This window comes from Zootoca vivipara, chromosome 7 (assembly GCF_963506605.1).
Source record: "Zootoca vivipara chromosome 7, rZooViv1.1, whole genome shotgun sequence".
NCBI classification, from domain to species: Eukaryota; Metazoa; Chordata; class Lepidosauria; order Squamata; family Lacertidae; genus Zootoca; species Zootoca vivipara.
In genome coordinates this window covers 22,341,089-22,361,640 of record NC_083282.1, presented here as the reverse complement: position 1 = coordinate 22,361,640, position 20,552 = coordinate 22,341,089, and the positions used below count along the sequence as shown (strand labels likewise).

The 20,552-nt window shown below is 42.1% G+C and overlaps 1 protein-coding gene across 7 annotated transcripts in view; it reads left to right on the top strand.

Moving 5' to 3' along the window:
* The window catches only part of DPYD (dihydropyrimidine dehydrogenase), a 504,044-nt gene that overhangs the window by 24,470 nt on the left and 459,022 nt on the right, over positions 1–20,552 (top strand). For all 7 annotated transcript variants that reach the window (XR_009557876.1, XM_035123777.2, XM_035123778.2 and 4 more), the window contains exon 2: positions 13,563–13,673. Coding sequence is in view for 5 of the 7 variants with exons in the window: in XM_035123777.2 (XP_034979668.2) it covers positions 13,563–13,673 (111 nt within the window). In the remaining 2 variants the exon portion in view is untranslated. The remainder of the gene's footprint in view (positions 1–13,562; positions 13,674–20,552) is intronic.

Below are 20,552 nucleotides of genomic sequence, written 5' to 3'. Positions count from 1 at the left end.
CTGGACAGTAGGGCCCATGGTGGACTTGACTAGGACATTTTAAAAATACCAAGCAGTTTCTAGATGCCTTTGATCAAATGAATCACATAGCCAAAATGCCACTCCTACTTACACAACTGCCTGCTTCCCAAATCCATAAACTACATGCCAAACCGTACTATGGTATTGGCAGAGGGTGCTGCATATGAACTGCAGTGTGGAATAGAATCACATTATGGGCATGTACATTTAAAGTGGCTTATTCCCCTCAAAGAATCCTGGGAACTATATTTTATCCCTCACATAGCTACAATTCGCAGCACCCTTGACAAACTACAGCTTCTGTGATTCTTTGGGGAAAATAATGTGCTTTCATTGTACAGTGTATATGCAACCCTACTCATAGTTCTAGGAGGCTATGGTGAAAAGTTACTCTTGTTTTCTTTATAGTATTTATCTAAAATCATGCAAGTTGGGCGTAGCAAGCAGCTGGGCAAATGAAACAAGCTTGGGGCAGAATCCAAAGCGGGCAGGGATGGTTTCTCGACCAGAACTACTGGATCACCTAAAGCAGTGGTCCTCCAGATGTTTTTGGCCTACAACTCCCATGATCCCTAGCTAGCAGGACCAGTGGTCAGGGATGATGGGAATTGTAGTCTCAAAACATCTGGAGGCCCAAGGTTGAGGACCACTGACCTAAAGGACACCATAGCAAAAAAAAAAAAAAAAGACTTCCTGAGTGTTGATTCCAGTTCCCTGGAAACATCCTCTCATTCTATCTCTTGCACAAGATGTCACTTAGTAGCTGGCGCTTGGGATTGAAAGGCCTGAAGACTGGGTCTTCCACCATTTCTGTGACACCTCTGTGTAATTGTATACATATATGAACTTGCGATGGTGCATGCTGTTGGCATCATAAAGATGATTCAGGCTGACGGCCAGACATGACAGATTGGTATGGAATGCCAACATAAAGCCAGTTTGCACTTGTCTGGCGGCGCAGCAGCAGTTTGCTGATGTGTCGCTTTATGGGGCTCAGAGTGTTAGTCTTAAAATAAAAAACTCCCTTCTAAAAAGCTACACTGGTTGGCAAACAACAACAACTTGCTGATTAAACTTAAAAGCAGAAGTAACTTCAGTTTTAACTCATCCTCTGATTGGAATCTGTAGATCATTAACTTTCTGCCGGCTGATGCATGGCCATCTGAGCCCATTTTGGGTTTGAATAAACATTCATAACCTTTTCCAGGACAGGACCTTTAATCTCCCGGCAGTTTGGATATTAGGCAGGTTGAGCTTCTAGGATGTAGCCCAAAGGAAAGTAGTACATATTGATTTTATCGATTCCAACCCTGTTGAAATATTATGTACTTTAAAAAAAACCCTCAAATGCATGGGCAGGATAATCCTCATTTGGCCCTGGAGTGTTTAAAACAATTCTTTGATGTTTGGGCAGCGTGTGTATGTGGGAGGCTGATCTTAAAAAGTTTGCAGATTCTCCAACAACAACTGAACAGAATGCACTATACCTTCTTTGTATACAAAGTTTATCTACCAAATGAATATGTGTACCAAATGAAGGCCCCATTCCTGTACTTTCACTCATTGGAATAGTTGCATTTGTTTTTGTATTACACCGAACTTGAGTTGCAGTTTCTCCTTATTTGCTTTGAATGAGACATAACTCTGGCTATTGGAACATTTCCATTCAGGTATCCTAATCAAGAAGCAAAATACATGCCCACTTCCTAATGTTCCCATTGCCTACATTTTTTGGGGGGGTGTCATAGGATTTAGACTTTGGCAACAGGGAACTAGAATTAGTGAAGGATGTATTTAAGACTTGCCCAAAATGAGATCAGTAATATTTGGCATTGAGAAGGTACATGTTAAATGACATTTACACAACTTCGGTTCTATCACATTTTTTGTTGTTAAGCTGAGATGAAGAAAGTGAATTGCCACTTAGTCCAGCCAACTTCCTTTGAGAGGCCATCACTTCACCATATACACTTTCACAGATCAGCCAGTCCCAGTCAACTGGCTAGCAGATTCCCCCCTATTACGTTGTGGAAATCAATGCTTTCAAATGGTGCAAAAATCTGAACTAAAATGTTATCTTTTGGGCTTTGTATGCAATCCTGGCTGTGTATGGAAATGTTAACCCTTATAACAATGAAATCCTTGCTTCCAGATGTTGTAGATTCTATTATAAATTTTGTTACAGATTGGTTTATGTGGCAAAACATGCTTGCATCCCTAGACCAGGGGTCTCTCTGAAAAATATTAGAACTTGGCTGGTTCTGAGCATTCAATTCAGATGTTCAGAATCAGATAGCAGGGGCTCTGCTGAAGATGGTTACAGCCTAAAGCAGGGGTTCCCAACAAAATTTTCTCGAGGACCCCTCATCGAGCCGCTATTGTGACAAGGACCCCCATTTATTCCTAATCCTAAATCTAATTCCTAATTCCTAATCTAATTTTTCCAGTAAGCTTAACACTGATCTTGGAAGGGTTAGGTTCAAGGGACGCCGACGATTTAGGTTCAATGGACACTGACAAGATCGGTTGAGAGTCACTGACTTACTTGCTTGAACATCAAATGCATTGTCTTCCTCTTCATCTGTAGGCCTTTGTCGTTTTAACGAACCACTTTTTAACCAACGGTTCATTTTTAACTACGCGAACTGTAGCTTCCGCGAAAAGCAACGCTTTGTTTACAAACACTAAAAGGTAAAGGTAAAGGGACCCCTGACCATTAGGTCCAGTCGTGACCGACTCTGAGGTTGCACGCTCATCTCGCATTATTGGCCGAGGGAGCCGGCGTATAGCTTCCAGGTCATGTGGCCAGCATGACAAAGCCGCTTCTGGCAAACCAGAGCAGCACATGGAAATGCCGTTTACCTTCCCGCTGTAGCGGTTCCTATTTATCTACTTGCATTTTGACGTGCTTTCGAACTGCTAGGTTGGCAGGAGCTGGGACCAAGCACTACTACAACAAACTACTACTACAAACACTACTGTTTTGCAAAGAGGCAGTGCACACCAGGGAGGAGGGAGGGGAATGGAGCAGACAGGGTACCTGCGCAGTAGCGCACAAATGAAGCCGACGCGCGCAAAGCATCTTGGGGAGGTGAGCATTAGTAGAATGCGCGCGCTGCCTCTTTGCAAAGCAGTAGTGTTTGTAAAGCGCCACCTAACGGCATACAGCAGAACTACTGCCTCTATCTAATTCTAGTTTTGCGCTAGACTCTGCTCATGCAGGAAGCGGCCAAAACAAAAAATCTGTTATCATACGAAATATATTTAATATATTTTTTATTCTAATAGCATCTTGCGGACCCCTCTGGCATAGCTCGCGGACCCCTGGGGGTCCACGGACCACCTGTTGGGAACCACTGGCCTAAAGAGTTAGAGAAGACTCAGTTCACCAATATTTTTGTGGGAAATTATTTCTCTGTCCCAGATCGGTAATTTTGAGGTCAGCTATCAAGTCAGTCAAAGAGAAAATTAATTAATTCTGCCTCCATATGATCAAACTTCCCATCCAGATTCATGGAGCACAAAAATAAGATAAATGTTCAGTGAAGCAGAGTGCATAGCCCAAACCTTTCACATTTGATGGGTAATTACACCTACAATTAGACCAATAATTTACTTAAGAGTGAATGTTTATGACTTGTAATTTTTGGAAAAGTCTTAGCTTCCCCTTACTCTTCTCATCCTTGGTGTGTGGTTGTGTTTAACTTTCAAAATTTTGTTCTGCTCTTTCTTTCAGTCTTTGCTGCCACTTGCATGGCAGTCTACATTTTTAGAGCAATTCCATGATGTGGTCTACTTCAAACTGTGGGTGGGCAATGGTGTGTTTGAATGCTTCCATGCATATATATTCCTAATTATTAGCATTCTAGGGGAAGTGCATTCTTCCATTTCTCCTTGTTGTGTTGCGTTCATTCAGAGAGTGGGTTTTTTAAAAGAGTATTCAGATACACACAGTCTGAAGTGGTTCAGTTTCAACAGGACTGCCATGAGAAGATGGTTAATGTTTAGGTAGGTTCAAGTCATTAAGCAAAGAGGAATATCATTGCCATATCTTTACCTCCAAAGTACATTCCATGCCTCTCACTCACTACCTCATCTTTGCTGGTGGCTCCTCCCAGTCTAAGCTTCAGACACACAAGAATAGAACTGGGAATCCCATGGTTTCTGCCAAATGGCCAGTGCCAACTTGAATTACACTGGCTAGGAGGCGAGAGCATATCCTCACTCTACTTTTGGCACTACGGTTCATTTGTTTTAAAAAAAACCTGCATAATCAGACTGGATTAGGCCAGGCAGAATGGTGTCTTCAAGATGAATAGTTCCTTGCGAAGTGGATTAGAATTTGTAAATGTGAGCAACTTGTCTCTATCAAGCGAGCCTAATATTAAGATGCATTGAAATGCTTAATGAAATTAACTGAAAATAAATATTTTGTGGATAATGAATTAGTAATGGTATTAGTTATCATTTAGCAGTATACTTGGAATAAATTACAATGTGTTCAAGCTGCTTTCATTTGGTAAAGAAGTTAAATTGCACTTTTGAATGTAGGATGTGGAGTTCATCCATCGAGCCGGCCATTGAGAACTCCCGTTCATGCTTTCCTGAGCAAAATTTGTTCTATTAACCCTACTTGATTCCCTCCCCCACCATTTTTAATGTGCTGTTCCATAAATCAGATACACTTTATAAAACCAATTATTTATAATGAGCTATGGTGCACTGCCAGATATTATCAGTTCAGTGTCAAACCAAAGAGCTCGGTGGATTTAGGTCTTGTTTTAAGTATTTTGCACCTTCAAATTTAGTAAGCTACTTTCAAGGTGATGTTGTGCTTTGTAGTCACATATATTTGTTTGATTGGGGAGAGAAGGGTGCACAGGTTTACTCGGTAGTTCCAGGAGGCATCGCTTGTGGTTATTTTGGCATCAAATTCCATGCAGAAGTTGCCAACCTTTTTAGACCTGTGGTCAGGTCATGTTTGGATTTTTGAGTGAGTGCTGCTGTCACCACTACCTTTGGTCCCTTCTCTCCATTAGATTAGCATCCCCTCCAGGACAGAAAGAGAGAAAGTGTGGAAGTGCACACATCATTTCCTAAGGGATCAAGGTAGATCTAGCAGAATCAATCTGAGCCTTGAAAGCACATGGAGTTGAAAGAGGAAATGGGAAACAGTATCAATTTTCCAGCTTCCTCTTTCTGTTCAGTGTGCTTTTCAAGTGGGAAGAAGGTAAAGGTAAAGGGACCCCTGACCATTAGGTCCAGTCGCGGATGACTCTGGGGTTGCAACGCTCATCTCGCTTTACTGGCCGAGGGAGCTGGCGTACAGCTTCCGGGTCATGTGGCCAGCATGACTAAGCCGCTTCTGGCGAACCAGAGCAGCGCACAGAAATGCTGTTTACTTTCCCACCTACTTATCTACTTGCACTTTGACGTGCTTTTGAACTGCTAGGTCAGCAGGAGCAGGGACTGAACAATGGGAGCTCACCCAGTCGCGGGGATTCGAACTGCTGACCTTCTGATCAGCAAGCCCTAGGCTCTGTGGTTTAGACCACAGCGCCACCCGCGTCCCGGGAAGAAGGTAGCCAACCTTATAACCTAGCATTCATGAAGCCCCAGAGCCTCCCTAGTTACTGCTTCCTTGGTCCTGAGGTGCTGAGCATGGTTACATTTTCCTTCAGTAGATAGAGCTGAAAGAGGAAGTTAGAAAAATGACACTTTCCCACTTCCTCTTTCAGCTTTATGTGCTTTTCAAGGCTCAGTGTAATGTATTTAGTTTTTCCCAGATCTCTTGGGAAGGCAAAATGTGTGTACCGGTACTTTCTCTTGGGAGTGGGGAAATTATCAGAGAGGGTAGTACCCATGGCACTCACTCAAAAAATCAAATGTACTCAGTTAATCAATCAATCGATCAATCAATCAATCAATTTATTGTACTAGCCAAAGGCCATGACAGTTTATGTGCCCAGTTCTTTCACTTTGCTTCACAGAGTTGCATGGCATCCCAGATGTCCTGCACAAAATAAACAGACTAGGATCATTACACTTTCTCTCTGCCCCCTCTCTCTTGGCTGCTCTGCTTTTTTTCTGAAACAAAGTCCAATGGTATAAAATATAATGCTGTGTTAAGACTTGCAATCATCCACCTTGTTTGCTTGTTGGGCAAGGTATGTGGGTTCTGGGAGTATTGGCAATTCTGTCTTTCTCCTTCTCACCCACTTACTGTGGGGTGGCTTTGAGGGTTAGGGTATGCACAGTTTTCCTGTATGTCCAGAACCCTTGGAACCGAACTACCGCATAACATGTGATCGTATGGTATACTTGAGCTGTTCAGATCCTGCATTATGTTCCATCTGACTTGCCAAACATTCATAAGCTTACATCTTAATGGTGATGTTCAAATGATTGTTACCTGATCAGAAGATTAATTTCAAGCTCAAATAAAACAGATGTCTTGGGGAAAATCTGCAGATGCTTATTTCTCACTGTGGATCAAAACTCTTAAGATACTTAGCTTAATTGTTCTAATCTGCCCATTACTTTTTGGGAGGGGGGTGGAATCATATTCCAATTGTTCTCGCTTGGGAAACAGATGTACTTTGTAATACACTGAACACGGCTTGCTGTGAAGGATAAAGTAGCGAGTGGTTTGTAAAAAATGGTAAGGAGATGAGTTTAAGCTCGCCTCAGCATACATGCCAAAGCCCACCTAATCAATTACAGTTTGATTAGAGGGCGGTTTTTTCTATGGGTGGGTTTATTTTGTAGCCTGAATTAGATTTTCTTGTGTGTGTTGTTGTTCGCTAGAACTAAGCCAGGGGCAGAGCTAGCCTCCCCCCCCTTTATGTGTTTACTGGATACATTTTAAGAAATGTCTGAAGAGAGTGTCTAGATTCCTCCATGTTATTATTCACAGGCAGGTACAGGGCCTTCTCGGTAGTGACTCCCACCCCTGTGTAGTACACCCTCCCATCAGTTGTCAAGGAGATAAGTAACTATACAGCCTTTAGAAGACATCTGAAGGCAGCCCTCTATAGGGAAGTTTTTAATGTTTAATGTTTAATTATGTTTTTGTATATGCTGGAAGATACCCAGAGTGGCTGGGGTAACCCAGTCAGATTGGCAGGGTACAAATTACAGTGGTACCTCAGTTACAGGTAGGTAGCCGTGTTGGTCTGAGTCGAAGCAAAATAAAAAAAATTCCTTCAGTAGCACCTTAAAGACCAACTAAGTTTTTATTTTGGCATGAGCTTTCGTGTGCATGCACACTTCTTCAGGTACCTCAGGTTACAAACACCTCGGGTTACAAACACTTCGGGTTACAAACTCCGCTAGCCCGGAAGTAGTAACTCAGGTTAAGAACTTTACCTCAGGATGAGACCAGAAATCGTGTGGCGGCAGAGTGGCGGCAGCGGGAGGCCCCATTAGCTAAAATGGTACCTCAGGTTAAGAACGGTTTCAAGTTAACGGACCTCCGGAACGAATTAAGTTTGTAACCAGAGTTACCACTGTAATAACATGATTATTATTATGGAGGGGGGGCATGGACAGAGGCTAAGGTGTGCATGTAGCAAGCTAATGGCCACAGTCATGGAAATGGCTATGATTTACACAGATTTATCTAATTTCAGGCTCGCCTTTGCCCCCACAGCTTCCAGGATCAGAGGCTCCATGCCTCTGAATGCCAACTGGCAGGCAGCAACAGTGAGAGAGGGCTGTTGCCCGTATGTGGGCTTCCCAGAGGGGAGTTTGCAGGCTTCCTAGAGACACCTGGTTGGCCATTCTGGGAAACATGATGCTGGACTAGGTAGGCTAAGGCTAGTGGTTTTCAACCAGTGTGCCGTGGCACCTTGGGGCGCCTTGAATGAGGGTCAGGGGTGCAGCCGGCAACACTGGCCTCAGTCCCTCTTTCCTTCCCTCTTGCCTCTGATGCCCTCTCATGTCTCTGCCTCCCAAAGGCTGTTGCTCGCAGCAGCCCTGGCTACAAGCTGCACAAGAGAAAGGTGCCTCGGGTGCTGTCTGCCAGGAGCTAAGGCAGCCTTGGAGTAAACAAGCAAGCGCGTGAGGGGGAACAGCCAACCAGTCTGCCAGCCCAAGGGAATGGACAGACAAGTCCCAGGCCTTGTTGGGAATGGACAGACAAGTCCCAGGCCTCTGTGGGGCAATGTGAGGAGGCACCTCTCTTTGAGGGCGGGTCAGCTCAGAGACTAGGGACGGCGGCAGCGACTGCCCAGAGGACTCCCAAAGAGAGGGGAGAGGAGAGGATGCTTCACAAGGGAGCGTGTTCGAAACAGAGTCAGAGACTGCCTGCTCTGCTGGCAAAGGGTGACATAACTGGGCTCCTGAGCCCCACAGGGTGCCGCAGAAAGAATGGAGTTGGTCAAGGGTGCCTTGGACTCAAAAAGGTTGAACACCTCTGAGGTAGGCCTTTGGTCTTTATGTATGATTGATGAAAGAACTGCGCAACGTGAACTTGGCCCTTTAAAATAACCATTATGCAAGGTTGCAGGAGTGTGTCTACTGTGCCAAGGTAATTCAGCTTTGGATGTGTGTGCGCCCTAGAAGGTGGGCCATTTAACCTGTATAAATATGCAAGTCAAGGATGGTTAATTTCTCTCTCTCTCTCTCTCTCTCTCTCTCTGTGTGTGTGTGTGTGTGTTCTTTTGTTGGAGAAGGTCACACATGCCTTGTCTTCTGAACACTAAATATTTCATTAGGAAAGTCCTCTGGCTTCTGAGATTTTGTCAGGCATTGCCTAACATGCTTCCAGCATACCTTTGCAAGCATGAGGACTAGAATGTTGTGGTACTTCTTAAAATCAAAAGATTGAATTTTGCAGCTGCTGCCCACTATTAGGACCTGTGTTTCTTCTTGAAGAACATGAGATTGATATATATATATTGAGAGAGAGAGAGCCTCAGGATGCAATCCCATACCCACTTACATGGGAGTAAGTCATATTGAACTCATTAGGACTTACTTCTGAGTAGACATGTAAAGGATTTCATTGCACGTTATGGGGCATTTTCTACTGCATTGCACCTGAGCAGTTTCCTTGGTTTTATATAACGGTCTTCAATTCCCCCCACCCCCCCTTTAATTAACCATCATTTTCTCTTGAAAGGCACCTAGAACAAGTCAGGATGTAGAATGATAAATTTATGATAGATGAAACTCTGCTGATTCCAGAGTCAGATGCTTAGGGTGACTGGAGAAAGCTATCATCTTTTGCCAGGGAGACTTTTCCAGGTTTTTCGTTTGACTTCTCAAAAGTTTTAATTGGAGCTGCTTTACATAAAATGTGTCACAATGTCAAGATAGTATTTTTTGTAACATCTTGTGTGACTTAATGGAATTCTGCTCCGCAAGGCTATCGCTTCTGGTGACACACGCAAAAGCATACAAAACATTTTACAATATGGAGAGGATCAATCTGAAACTATAAAGCTATCATAAAGCTTATAATAATAGAAGGGAGGCAGAATTTTAGGGGAGTTTTTTTTCTTTTTCACGACACATTAGTAGAAAGATGAGAGAGATTGAGATTGCAATAGAGACCTAATACTATATCAGTCCAAGGCTGGGTTTTTTTTTTAATGCTAGGGGATGTGTGTTTGAGAAATGCAAATCGCTCAGATTCTTGAAGACGAGAATGTGAAATATTTCTAACATTGAGGTGCTCCTAAAATAGTACGCAACTCACATGGATCCACAAGTTTACACTTGAACTAAATTTTTATGGGTTTAAATTTTCACATGGGAAACTTATTCTTTCAGTGAGGTAGACCCTTTTCAAAATAAAAGCATGCAAGCCATATTTTTGGTCTCAATGTTTTCTGTCAGAGTCACTTAGACCAACCTTCTGTTCTTGCAGCAGACAATCAGAAGCCTAGGTGAAGCCCACAGGTGTGCTGTAACTGGATAGGGAGGTCATATGTGTGGCTGTGTCCCTGACTCCACCCATGTACATCTTCCATGACTACTGCCAGCCTATTCCATTACCCCCATTCCCCGTCCCCATTCCCCCCCCCAGCTATCAGTGTTCTATGACTATAGAGCATGCTCAGTCCCTGCTGGGGTGTTTTAGGATGTGTGTTCCCCCGAATATTTCTTTTAAAAATATTGATACTTCTGTAAACTTTGGCATTCACCCACTTCACTGATAGCTCCGTCTAATAATAATAATAAATAATAATTAATTAATTAATTTAAACGCCGCTCATCTGGCTGGGTTTCTCTAGCCACTCTGGGCAGCTTCCAAGAAAAGATTTAAAAAATACATCAAAACATCAGTCATTCAAAACTCCCCTAAACAGGGCTGCCTTCAGATGTCTTCTTATGAAAGGACAGTGGCATTTTTGACTACGTAAACCTCGATCTTTGGAAATCCCTGCTGTACGCACCTCTCACAAAGATGGCAGGCATCCTTCTAGGTGGAGAAATGCGTCTTGGATTTGAATGCCGGGCATGTCACAGTTGCCATTATCTAACGCTCTTCGGAGTCTTGCATTAAAAAAAAGGGAAGTTTAAAAGCATTTTACTCATTCTGAAAGAAAATATTTCGTAAGAGTGTTTTCCCCTGGGTGTGTGTCCCTCCCCCCAAAAAAACAAAAATATAAATCACGATAAATAATTAATTAAAGCCTCTAATCTCTAATGGATGCTGGTGGTACTGTATTATGTGCCAAACACTTTCTTTTTTTGCAACGTTATTTCTGGAATATGCTGTACTGTGAACACTTGCTGGATTTCAGCAACTGTTACCCTCAGAGCCATCCTAGCTGATGCAGAATTCCAAGAGTAGCAAACGCCAGGGTTTCTTCCAAGAGTTCTCTCTCTAAACCATATGGTGTCATGCCCAATGGATTACATCTGTTATGGTATGATATTAAGAATATATTATTCAGTTCAAAGGCTGCGGAGAGATTTCTAGCGTGTCGTCTGTTTAGCAGTGCCGTATTAAACATTTATAAAAGATAGAAGCCTATGCATTATAACTTCCATAAAAATAGGCTGTAAGACCAGCCCCTAGACGACTCCTCCTGCGTACTTTAGCATCTGGCCACACATCTGGGTTCTTTAGAGGGCCAGCCTGGGCCTGGAATATTCTGCGTTTGTTTTTGATTTTCTTTTTTAAAAAATTGCACTTCTAGTTCATATGAGGGATTTCATCTCCGTGGCTTAGGACCAAATGAGGCGTTACAGTGGCGCGACATAACTCATATTGTGCTGAACTTGTGTGAAGTGGAGCTGAGACAATTTAAAGCGCAGCGTTACCCACGCAGGAGGGGAACTGAAGCATCGAACATCCCATGTGCTTGTTCCCAATGTGGCTTCTCTCCGGGCAGGAGTTGCTTTTGGTTTTGGAACTTCACTAGAAGAAACAACTGGATGGAATGATTTTGAAAGTTTTTTGTTTTGTTTTGTTTTGCACCCGTACTGAATTTTAAATTTCTGAATCAGGGTGGATTTGATTTAAATCAAATGGATTTAAATCACAATTTAAATCACTAGTCAGTAAGACTTGATTTAAATTAGTTTTTTTTTAAAACAACAACAACAGAAAGACTCATTCTTGCTGCTATAATCTTAATATGTACAACCAGATGAAGGTTTCGTTTTTGGAATAATTTTCAGAGTAGTTTTTACAGTTATATAAAAAATTACTGATTTGTTTATACTATTAGAAATACATAAACAGATAATCATGAAATTATTGTGAGGTTTCATAAGTTTATATTTGGACAACTTTTCTGTTTATACTTGGACAACTTTTCTGCTGTACTTTATTGGAAGGAGAATAATAATCATTTCCTTAATAACAATTTAAACAACTTGTTTAACTAAAACAATAACATTAGAGTGCATGTATCCATGTTTGTTAACTGATGTGGTTAAACAATACATTATTACTATTGTTGTTGTTATTTTTAAAAAACATAGACTGAGTTTTCACTCATGAAAAAACTTAAAACAAATCCTTATTTCCTGATAGCCTTTGGACTATAATGTAACTTAAATAGAAAACTATCTTTACAAAGATGTTTCCTCCAAAAGTATTTTATTTTTAAAAATCCAATTTAAATAAAAATCTGATTTAAATGATTTGCTAAACTCTGGAGGGATTCTCTGCTGTTCTTTAGTAAAATAGTAGTTTTTTTGTGGTTGGCATCATTCTCTGTTCTACGAAGTTAATTCTTCTGATACCTGATTACTTTTTTAACATCATTTGATCAAAATCTGGCTATTCACTTGCATGTGTGTGAGTGTGATAGCCTGGACACAATTACCCATACATTGGTAACATTACATTTAGAATAATGCAGTGTGTTGTACATGGGACTGTCATATGGTTGCATGATATACTTACTGCGTCTGGGAATATGAAACACATCTCATTGGCTTTGAGACAGCTATGCCGGCTTTCAGTTCATTTCTGAGCAAAATCTGAAGTTCTGAGTGTGATATATAAAGCTCTTAAGCAGCCTGTGAACAGGGTACCGTTCCCTCCTGCATAAGCTTACCTGGGTACTGAGATCAGCATCTGGGGACCTGCTTCAAGTCCCACTGCCTTTGGGGTGAATCAAGGTGGTGACCGTTAACAGGACCTTTTCAGTTTTGGCACCCCATTTGACTGATTCATTTCACGGGCAGCTTCACCGACTGGGAAGCACAGCAGGAAGGTCAGAGTTGTGTGGAATCAATGACAGAGCCAATGTGATGCTCCTGCTGTTGTGCACACACATCCCTGACCCCTCCCCTGGCATGTCCCAGCAAAGCTGTTGCTAGGAAGCTCACATTATGGCTTTGTCCCACTGGGTGAGCCGCTTCTCTGAGAGCCTTGGCTGAATAACAAGTCTATGGCTAGTCGTATGTAGGTATGAATGGCAATGGCATAGGAGTGGGGATTCGAACTGCTAACCTTCTGATCGGCAAGCCCTAGGCTCTGTGGTTTAACCCACAGCGCCACCCGCGTCCCTCGTATACACACTTGCTTCAGAGTTAATCCCATTGACCTCTGTGGGGCTGTTTTCTATGTAGACATCCATAGGATAGCATCAATTCATTTACATAGGAGACGGCTGCTCCTGGGGTGTGGGAAATGAATCTATAGCACAGTGCTGCAAAATCATCTGGTTTTGAAAACGGGGTGTATTATTCACAGCAATCTAGAGCAAATAAATATGGTGTATGTATATGGAATTTAGATTGAGAGAAGATTTAAAATGAAAATTATTGCAGTTAAGTCGGAGAACTAAATTTATTAAAGCAAACCAATGTAACTCTTATTTCTAACTATTTTCCAAATTCATAGAGCTTTTAAGAGGGAAGACTAGGCAACTTTAATTGTTACTGAATGTGTTAATATGGCTGATTCACAAGTCTATTTTATAAAGATAAGTTTCTTTTATATGCATACATATAAACAGACCTAGAGTGCTGTGATTTAGTAGGCTTGTTAAATTTTCTTTCTTAACTGCTTCCCCACCTGAACCTTTCACTTTCCCCAAAAATCAAAGCCTCGTATTCTCTATCCACAGAATATCCTAGCACTAAACCCTCGAAGACAAACTCACGCATCTTTGAATTCAACTGCAGCAAAGAAACATGAGAAAAAGCACTGGAAAAGGAATGCAGATAAAAGCTGCCCGGTAAGTAACACAGCTGTTTCTGCTGCTTTTCACACAACTTGAGAATGGTCACTGCCTGCATCTTGGCATGCTGGATCCTCCAAATCAGTTATGCCTGATCTGGAAGGCTTGTTCTGACCACGGTTGGCTGGTCTGAATGGTACAACACACAGTGGTGTGGTTTGGGGGAGGGGGGAAGGGATGTGATCTATTATTCCAGAAAGGGAGAATGTGTCACATATTCCTAGTCCCTCCAGACCATGTTTGGGAGGATGAAGAACATTACCGTATGTCTAAATGCAGCCATCATTTTGTATCTTGCTGAGTTACGCTTCCTAATGAAAGAAGATTAAGGAGATGCTCTTAAATTAACTTTATTGTGAAAAATGCTATTGCAAGTGGAAACCACATAGAAAATCGGTTTAAATTATGCTCCTTGTCTGCTTGGGCTTCTATTATAAACTTATTTAAATTCTCTAATAACACCCCCTTTCTCCTCCCACCAAAGATGCTATTGGTTACTTGTTACAGTCTTAAATCCCATTGTTAATTTTGATTCTTTGCCCCACCCTGCCCAGTGCTTTGTTGCAAGAACGTCCTGATCAGAAGGGCTATAGAATGATTTTTGTAGTCATGCAGATGTTAGAGGTCCATCTGTCTCAGAAACCTAATTAAATTGTGCCTGATGCTTTACCAGACATTTTCAAACCTTGTTACAATGAGTACCCTAGAATCAGTTTTAAAAGATTTGAGAATTTCCATCCAGACCCTGTGACATGCATAGGGATTGACTGAGCCATCAGTATACCTTTAACTAGAGGATATGCTGGTCTACCACATCTGAATCAACAACAGTATTGGGGTTGGGGGTGGTGGCAAGAATTGGGAAGTGGGAATTACTTTGGGGAAAATCTGATGTTTGTTCTCCAACAAAAAACAGAAACTCCCTGCACCTACAACACTAGCATGCCACGAAAAATTCTTATTGTGTTATCCTTCTTCCAACATGCTAGGTTATGTATTTATTAAAGTTATATACCACCCTTCATACAAGGATCAAGTGTAAGCTTTTTAGACTTGTGGATATTCCTGGTGGGTTCAGATTACCTTTTATTTTTGGACAGCATTTATTAGGTGCTCTTCGGCAGCCTGTGTGCTTAAAAAAACCCCACATACAATGTCAGACAGATCTCTCTCTAATCACTACCTTAGTTCAATAGCAATTAGAGATATGTAGGTAGAATGCCAGTTCTATGAATCATTGATCTTTTCAATCACAACTATTCAGCCAATGATTGGTGTAATTTGTCAAGGGGCATCGAAAGGAAGGACTTTGACATTGGACTCTTTGAACTGATATCTGTTCTGAGCTACACTTTTTTTCTTTTTCTTTTGCAATATTTCAAAGTCCATTGCGGGTTGACTTAACATTGTGGAAACTGCACAAAAAAGTATTGAAGTGATTGTGTTAGTGTGTGTGTTTGAAAAACAATGTACATACATACAGTATTAGTTACTGCAAATACAAGCACTACTTTTCAGCTCTCATTGATCTCTATCTTAGCCCAAATCACTGTTAGGGCAGTCTCGAGCAGGTTGGGCGCCGATCGCTCCGGCGTCCCCGACTTCACAGGGCGCAGCATGGTTTCCGTGCGGCTTTGCCGCGCAGCGCCCTGCCTACCGGCCTGGTGCCCTGGTGCACCGCGCCACCGGGGCTCTACTTAGAGCCGGCCCTGATCACTGTCTGAATAAAGCTGTGCCCTCCAAACGGACAAATTAATGTTCTCTAGCAGTGATTGGCAATCACATGATGCTAAAGATGCTTAGCTGGCAGTGTTTGTAAAAAGCTGCCGACACAACTGTTCTTCTAAGCAAATAAGCCTTGCGTTTTTAGTTGGGGGATTGTACTCTGCATGCTGGTTCAGCTTCCACTTATGTTGCATCTGAAGTTGATGGGAATTGCAAGTTCTCATACTCTCTGAGGATTTGGTTCAAAAGCTCCGAGAACAAACTAAATTCTTTTGATTATCTGCTATACTTTCTAAGTTGTTTGTTAGTTTTCCTGGTTGTATGCATAGTTGAAAGTGTTTATTGACTCTGCTTAGATTAAAGCTCAAACGACTAATACGCTTGGTTTGAATTCACAGTTGACGATAAAAATTTAGATAAATCCAGTTAGGAATAGTAGTGTTTGAGGCCTTAAAAAAAGAAAAGAAAGCCTGAATAGCAAAATAAACAAAATTTTATTCACACAACTTTGTTGTAGCAGCTTCCTGGGGAAAGGGAAGAAAGGAGATGCTCTCTAGCTCCCAAGTGATTTTGGTTTATTATAGCAGTGTGGAGAAGCTTACCTTTTGATGCTTGTTATTCAGAATCTGTAAGTTTTGATTTCATGTACCATTTGCCAGGAAGGTAGCAGAATCATGTGCATGGCTTGTGGGGGTTTTTTGTAGCTGAAAAATCTTACTACAAAAGCTGGAGACTAGGTGTAGGAAAATGTATACTATTGCTAGGCAACACTATATTACCATGGATCATAGTTTTGAGAATGTCCTGCTTGGAGCTGGTTGAGTAGAAGCCTGGAGGAGGAGGAGGAGGAGGAGGAGGAGGAGGAGGAGGAGGAGGAGGAGGAGGAGGAGGAGATATCTCAAAGTTGCAGGAATAAATTAAAAGAAGGATCGGGGGGAAAGTGTAATAACATATTGCAGAAAGCAAAGAAGCAAAGGATTTTTAGTTAACCGGAGGACTGGTTCAGACATAACCTTAAATCAGCCTTCCCCAACTTGGAACCTTCCAGATGTTATTAGACTATAAAACCCATCATCCCTGGCCATTTGCCATGTTTGCTGAGTTTTGGTCCAAAACATCTGGAAGCAAAAATTTGAGGTTGGCTGCACTAAACCTAGTAATTTGAGAATGAAACTAGCCTCCCTCAGAACTAATAGATTCCCATTCTCCCTCCAGTACAGCTGAGATTAAGATTAATATTTTGATTAATCTTAACTGAGGTTAGTAGAAACAAGTCAACGTCAAGCCATGGTTTTTGAAGCTGGCTTATTTTCCCTAACTATAGTTAAGCTTAACCACAGTTTCGGGATCATATGACACCCTAAATTGGTCAATCAAACCAAAATCAGAAACAGTCTACAACAGAATAAAATAAGAATATATAAAGAATACATCCATAAAATAAAGCCATCCTTAAAATAACAACAGAATAACTCCTAACTAATCACAACAGTAAATTTCCAGTAGCTGCAACTAATCTTTATCTTTTATAATTATTTTTTGCATTTTCTTTTTTGCTGATGCTATCTTGGCTGCTTGTAACTCATTTATCTTAATTGAGAGGAGGGATTTTGTTTCCCCCCCCCCCTGTTTACTGACATTTGGTTCATATGCTCTTGTAATACTGCATTGGATTTCAGTACTTTACTTTTATTTATATTCTGAATTCATCACAATATGGCGATGTGATTTTTGCTGTACATGTTTCCATTTCTGAGGGTTGTAAACTGTCTTGAGTACAGCAATGCAGAAAGGCAGTGTGCAGTTTCAAAATTAAAAGAACTGGTGCATAGTGTTATGGGTTGGCAGGGGATAAGGACCCCCTAAATTTCCTGAGTGCTAGGTTCTCCCCATAATTTATTGAGTTGGAAAATGTAGGAGTCTTGAAGTCTTCACCTGGTGCCAGACAACCTAGCAATGGACAATGGACACAAACAGTTATCCTGCGCTAGGATAACTTTGGGTGGGCTGGCTGAGAAAGTGCAGAGACATGGAAATGGCACTAGGAATACCTTTGAATCCAATTCTGCACTCATGGAGGAAGCAAGCCCCTCCTGAGATACAAATGTGTGTTGTTGTTGTTGGCATGCATGTGTCTTGAAAGTCAATGCAGTGAATGCAAGGGTGAAGTCAAACCTCTGCATTAGCAGCACCCAAGTGACCTCCTCAGGGTGCGAGCTTGGGCAGTGTGTGTGGAGGTTCTGGGCTGCCCAGATGACAAGACCTCCCTCTCGGCCTTACTGGTGCTGTCCAAAGGAAAGCAGAGCAATACATTTGGCACCAGCTTGGCTGCAGGAGCTGCCAGAAAGGGGCCTACAACCTTCTTAGAGACTCCATTCTGGATCTGGATAATAGATTATTGTATTTTAATAACCTTCTGGAAGCTGCCCAGAGTGGCTGGGGAAACCCAGCCAGATGGGTGGGGTATAAATAAATTATTATTATTATTATTATTATTATTATTATTATTATTATTATTATTATTTAGTTGCTGTTGCTGTTGGGTTTACTACTTAGCCCAGGCATCCCCAAACTGCGGCCCTCCAGATGTTTTGGCCTACAACACCCATGATCCCTAGCTAACAGGACCAGTGGCCAGGGAGGATGGGAATTGTAGTCCAAAACATCTGGAGGGCCAAAGTTTGGGGATGCCTGACTTAGCCTTTTCTTCTCCCAAAGATATCCCACAAGGCAACGGAGGTTTAAGGTAAGAATTTTCCTTCTCCTGAATGGGCTACCTTCCCAGGTTGATGAGCCCCATCTGTGTCTCAGGGGTGTGTGTGTGTGTGTGTGTGTGTGTGTGTGTGTGTGTGTTTATTTGTCTGTGTAAATAAACTATCTTTCATAAAGTCACTACAGTCGCCATCATTCCTCATTCCCAAAGGAAACACACACCCTTGATAAGGACCGAGACCCCTGGGATCTTGCGCACAGTTTGGCAGACATTGGGTTGGCTGGTTCCAATGGGAGGCATGGCATAAAATCCAAAGCTGAAACTGCTTCATAAATTGTAACTGGAATAAACCACATCCTCCCATCTCCCTCCCTTTCACACTTGCAATCATACCGGTGGTAAAATTTTGGTATGAAGCTCCCAAGCTGTAGTTTCTTGTGGAATTGATGTGGGAGCTTTGTTTTTTGTTTTTCCCCCCACTTGGAAGAAGGCAATGAAATGAGAGTGAGAGAGGAAAAAAGGTCACCAGTACTTGGCAAATGAGGGTTCTTTTTTATTTTTAGGGCAAAGGAGAGACTTTTCAGCTGGACGGCATCATCCATCTGGGAAAACACATTTTCTGATAGTTCCAGCTCATGCCTCAGACTCTGGCAGCAGATTGCCAATGACGCTTATTGCATGGTGTAATCCCTTTGGAAAGGGTCTTTCTCATTTTGTATTTGGCTTGGGCCATGATAAATATATTCACACTTCACCTGGAGGAATGTTGTTTTGATACAGCTGGTTTTCTGCTCCACGTGTCTCCAGTTCCCTAAAATAAGCACTAGCTCTGGATCGTGCGTTGGGATAGTGAGAATTGAATTTTAAAAAGTTTGCTTACTGGTGTTTCAAATAAGGTAAAGGTAAAGGGACCCCTGACCATTAGGTCCAGTCGCAGACGACTCTGGGGTTGTGGCGCTCATCTTGCTTTATTGGCCGAGGGAGCCGGCATACAGCTTCCGGGGCATGTGGCCAGCATGATTAAGTCACTTCTGGTGAACCAGAGCAGTGCATGGAAACTCCGTTTACCTTCCCACTGGAGCGGTACCTATTTATCTACTTGCACTTCAACGTGCTTTCAAACTGCTAGGTTGGCAGGAGCAGGAACCGAGCAATGGAAGCTCACCCCGTCACGGGGATTTGAACCGCCGACCTTCTGATTGGCAAGCCCTAGGCTCAGTGGTTTAGACCACAGCGCCACCCGTGTCCCTATCCCACTCAACCAAGAACCCATTATTTGGAGATTTTGTGGGTGTGCTTGCTTTGACAGGGTTCAGTTATTCAGGATGGAAGCACTGATATTACTGAATTAACTTTGTTTCCCATAGTGATGTCTAAGCATAGCCACATTTCATATGATCCCATTAATTTTGTGATTCCTCATTGGTTGGGATAACTCATGTGCAGTAGGCAAAGAGAATGTAATTCACCATTTCTTGGTCACCATTTCTTTCTTTCTGCCATCGGGACGGAGATATAGAAATATGCAGGCAAGAACGAGCCGTCTCAGGAACAGTTTCTTCCCTAGAGCGATTTTGGCCTTAAATGGAAAGCCTGGACTTTATTTGTTATTTGCATTATATTTACCGTTTTTAAGTAGGTTTTGTAATTTTGGATTATGCGGAATGCTTTTTCTGAGTGGATGTAGCAACCAAGTAATTTCGCTGTTCCCGCAAGGGGACAATGACAATAAGGATATCTTATCTTATAAAAAACAGCGACAATTTGTTGTTGACAAAGGATAGCTGGACATATAAAGGGCCCCATTACCTTCAGTAGCTTACGGCCTCATCAAACCTAAATCCAGCCCTGGAGTTACAGTCAAACCTCGGCTCCTGAATGCCTCCATTTTGGAACATTTTGGCTTGCAGAACCTGGAAGTAAATGCTCCGGTTTTTGAACGTTTTCCAGAAGCCGAACGTCCGACGCAGCTTCTGCTCGAGTGCAGGAAGCTCCTGCAACCAGTTGGAAGCCCCGCCTTGGTTGTCGAACATTTCAGAAGCCTTCCAGAATGGATTACGTTCGACAGCCAAGGTTTGACTGTACAGTGATGTGAAAATCACAGGTAGGTAGCCGTGTTGGTCTGAGCCGAAGCAAAATAAAAAAATTCCTTCAGTAGCACCTTAAAGACCAACTAAGTTTATATTTTGGTATGAGCTTTCGTGTGCATGCACACTTCTTCAGATACACAGATTTCTTCAGATACACAGATACACTTCTTCAGATTTCACATTGGCTGTGAAAATCACAGCCAATGATCTTCTCCATAAATATTTTACATTGTCCCAAAGCACTGTTGATGATCTGAAAATTACAATATAGCAAAATGTTTTGCACAGCCCTAGTTTTTGTACTATTGATTGTCCTTATGAGGGATTTTTAAAATCGTTTTATGATGA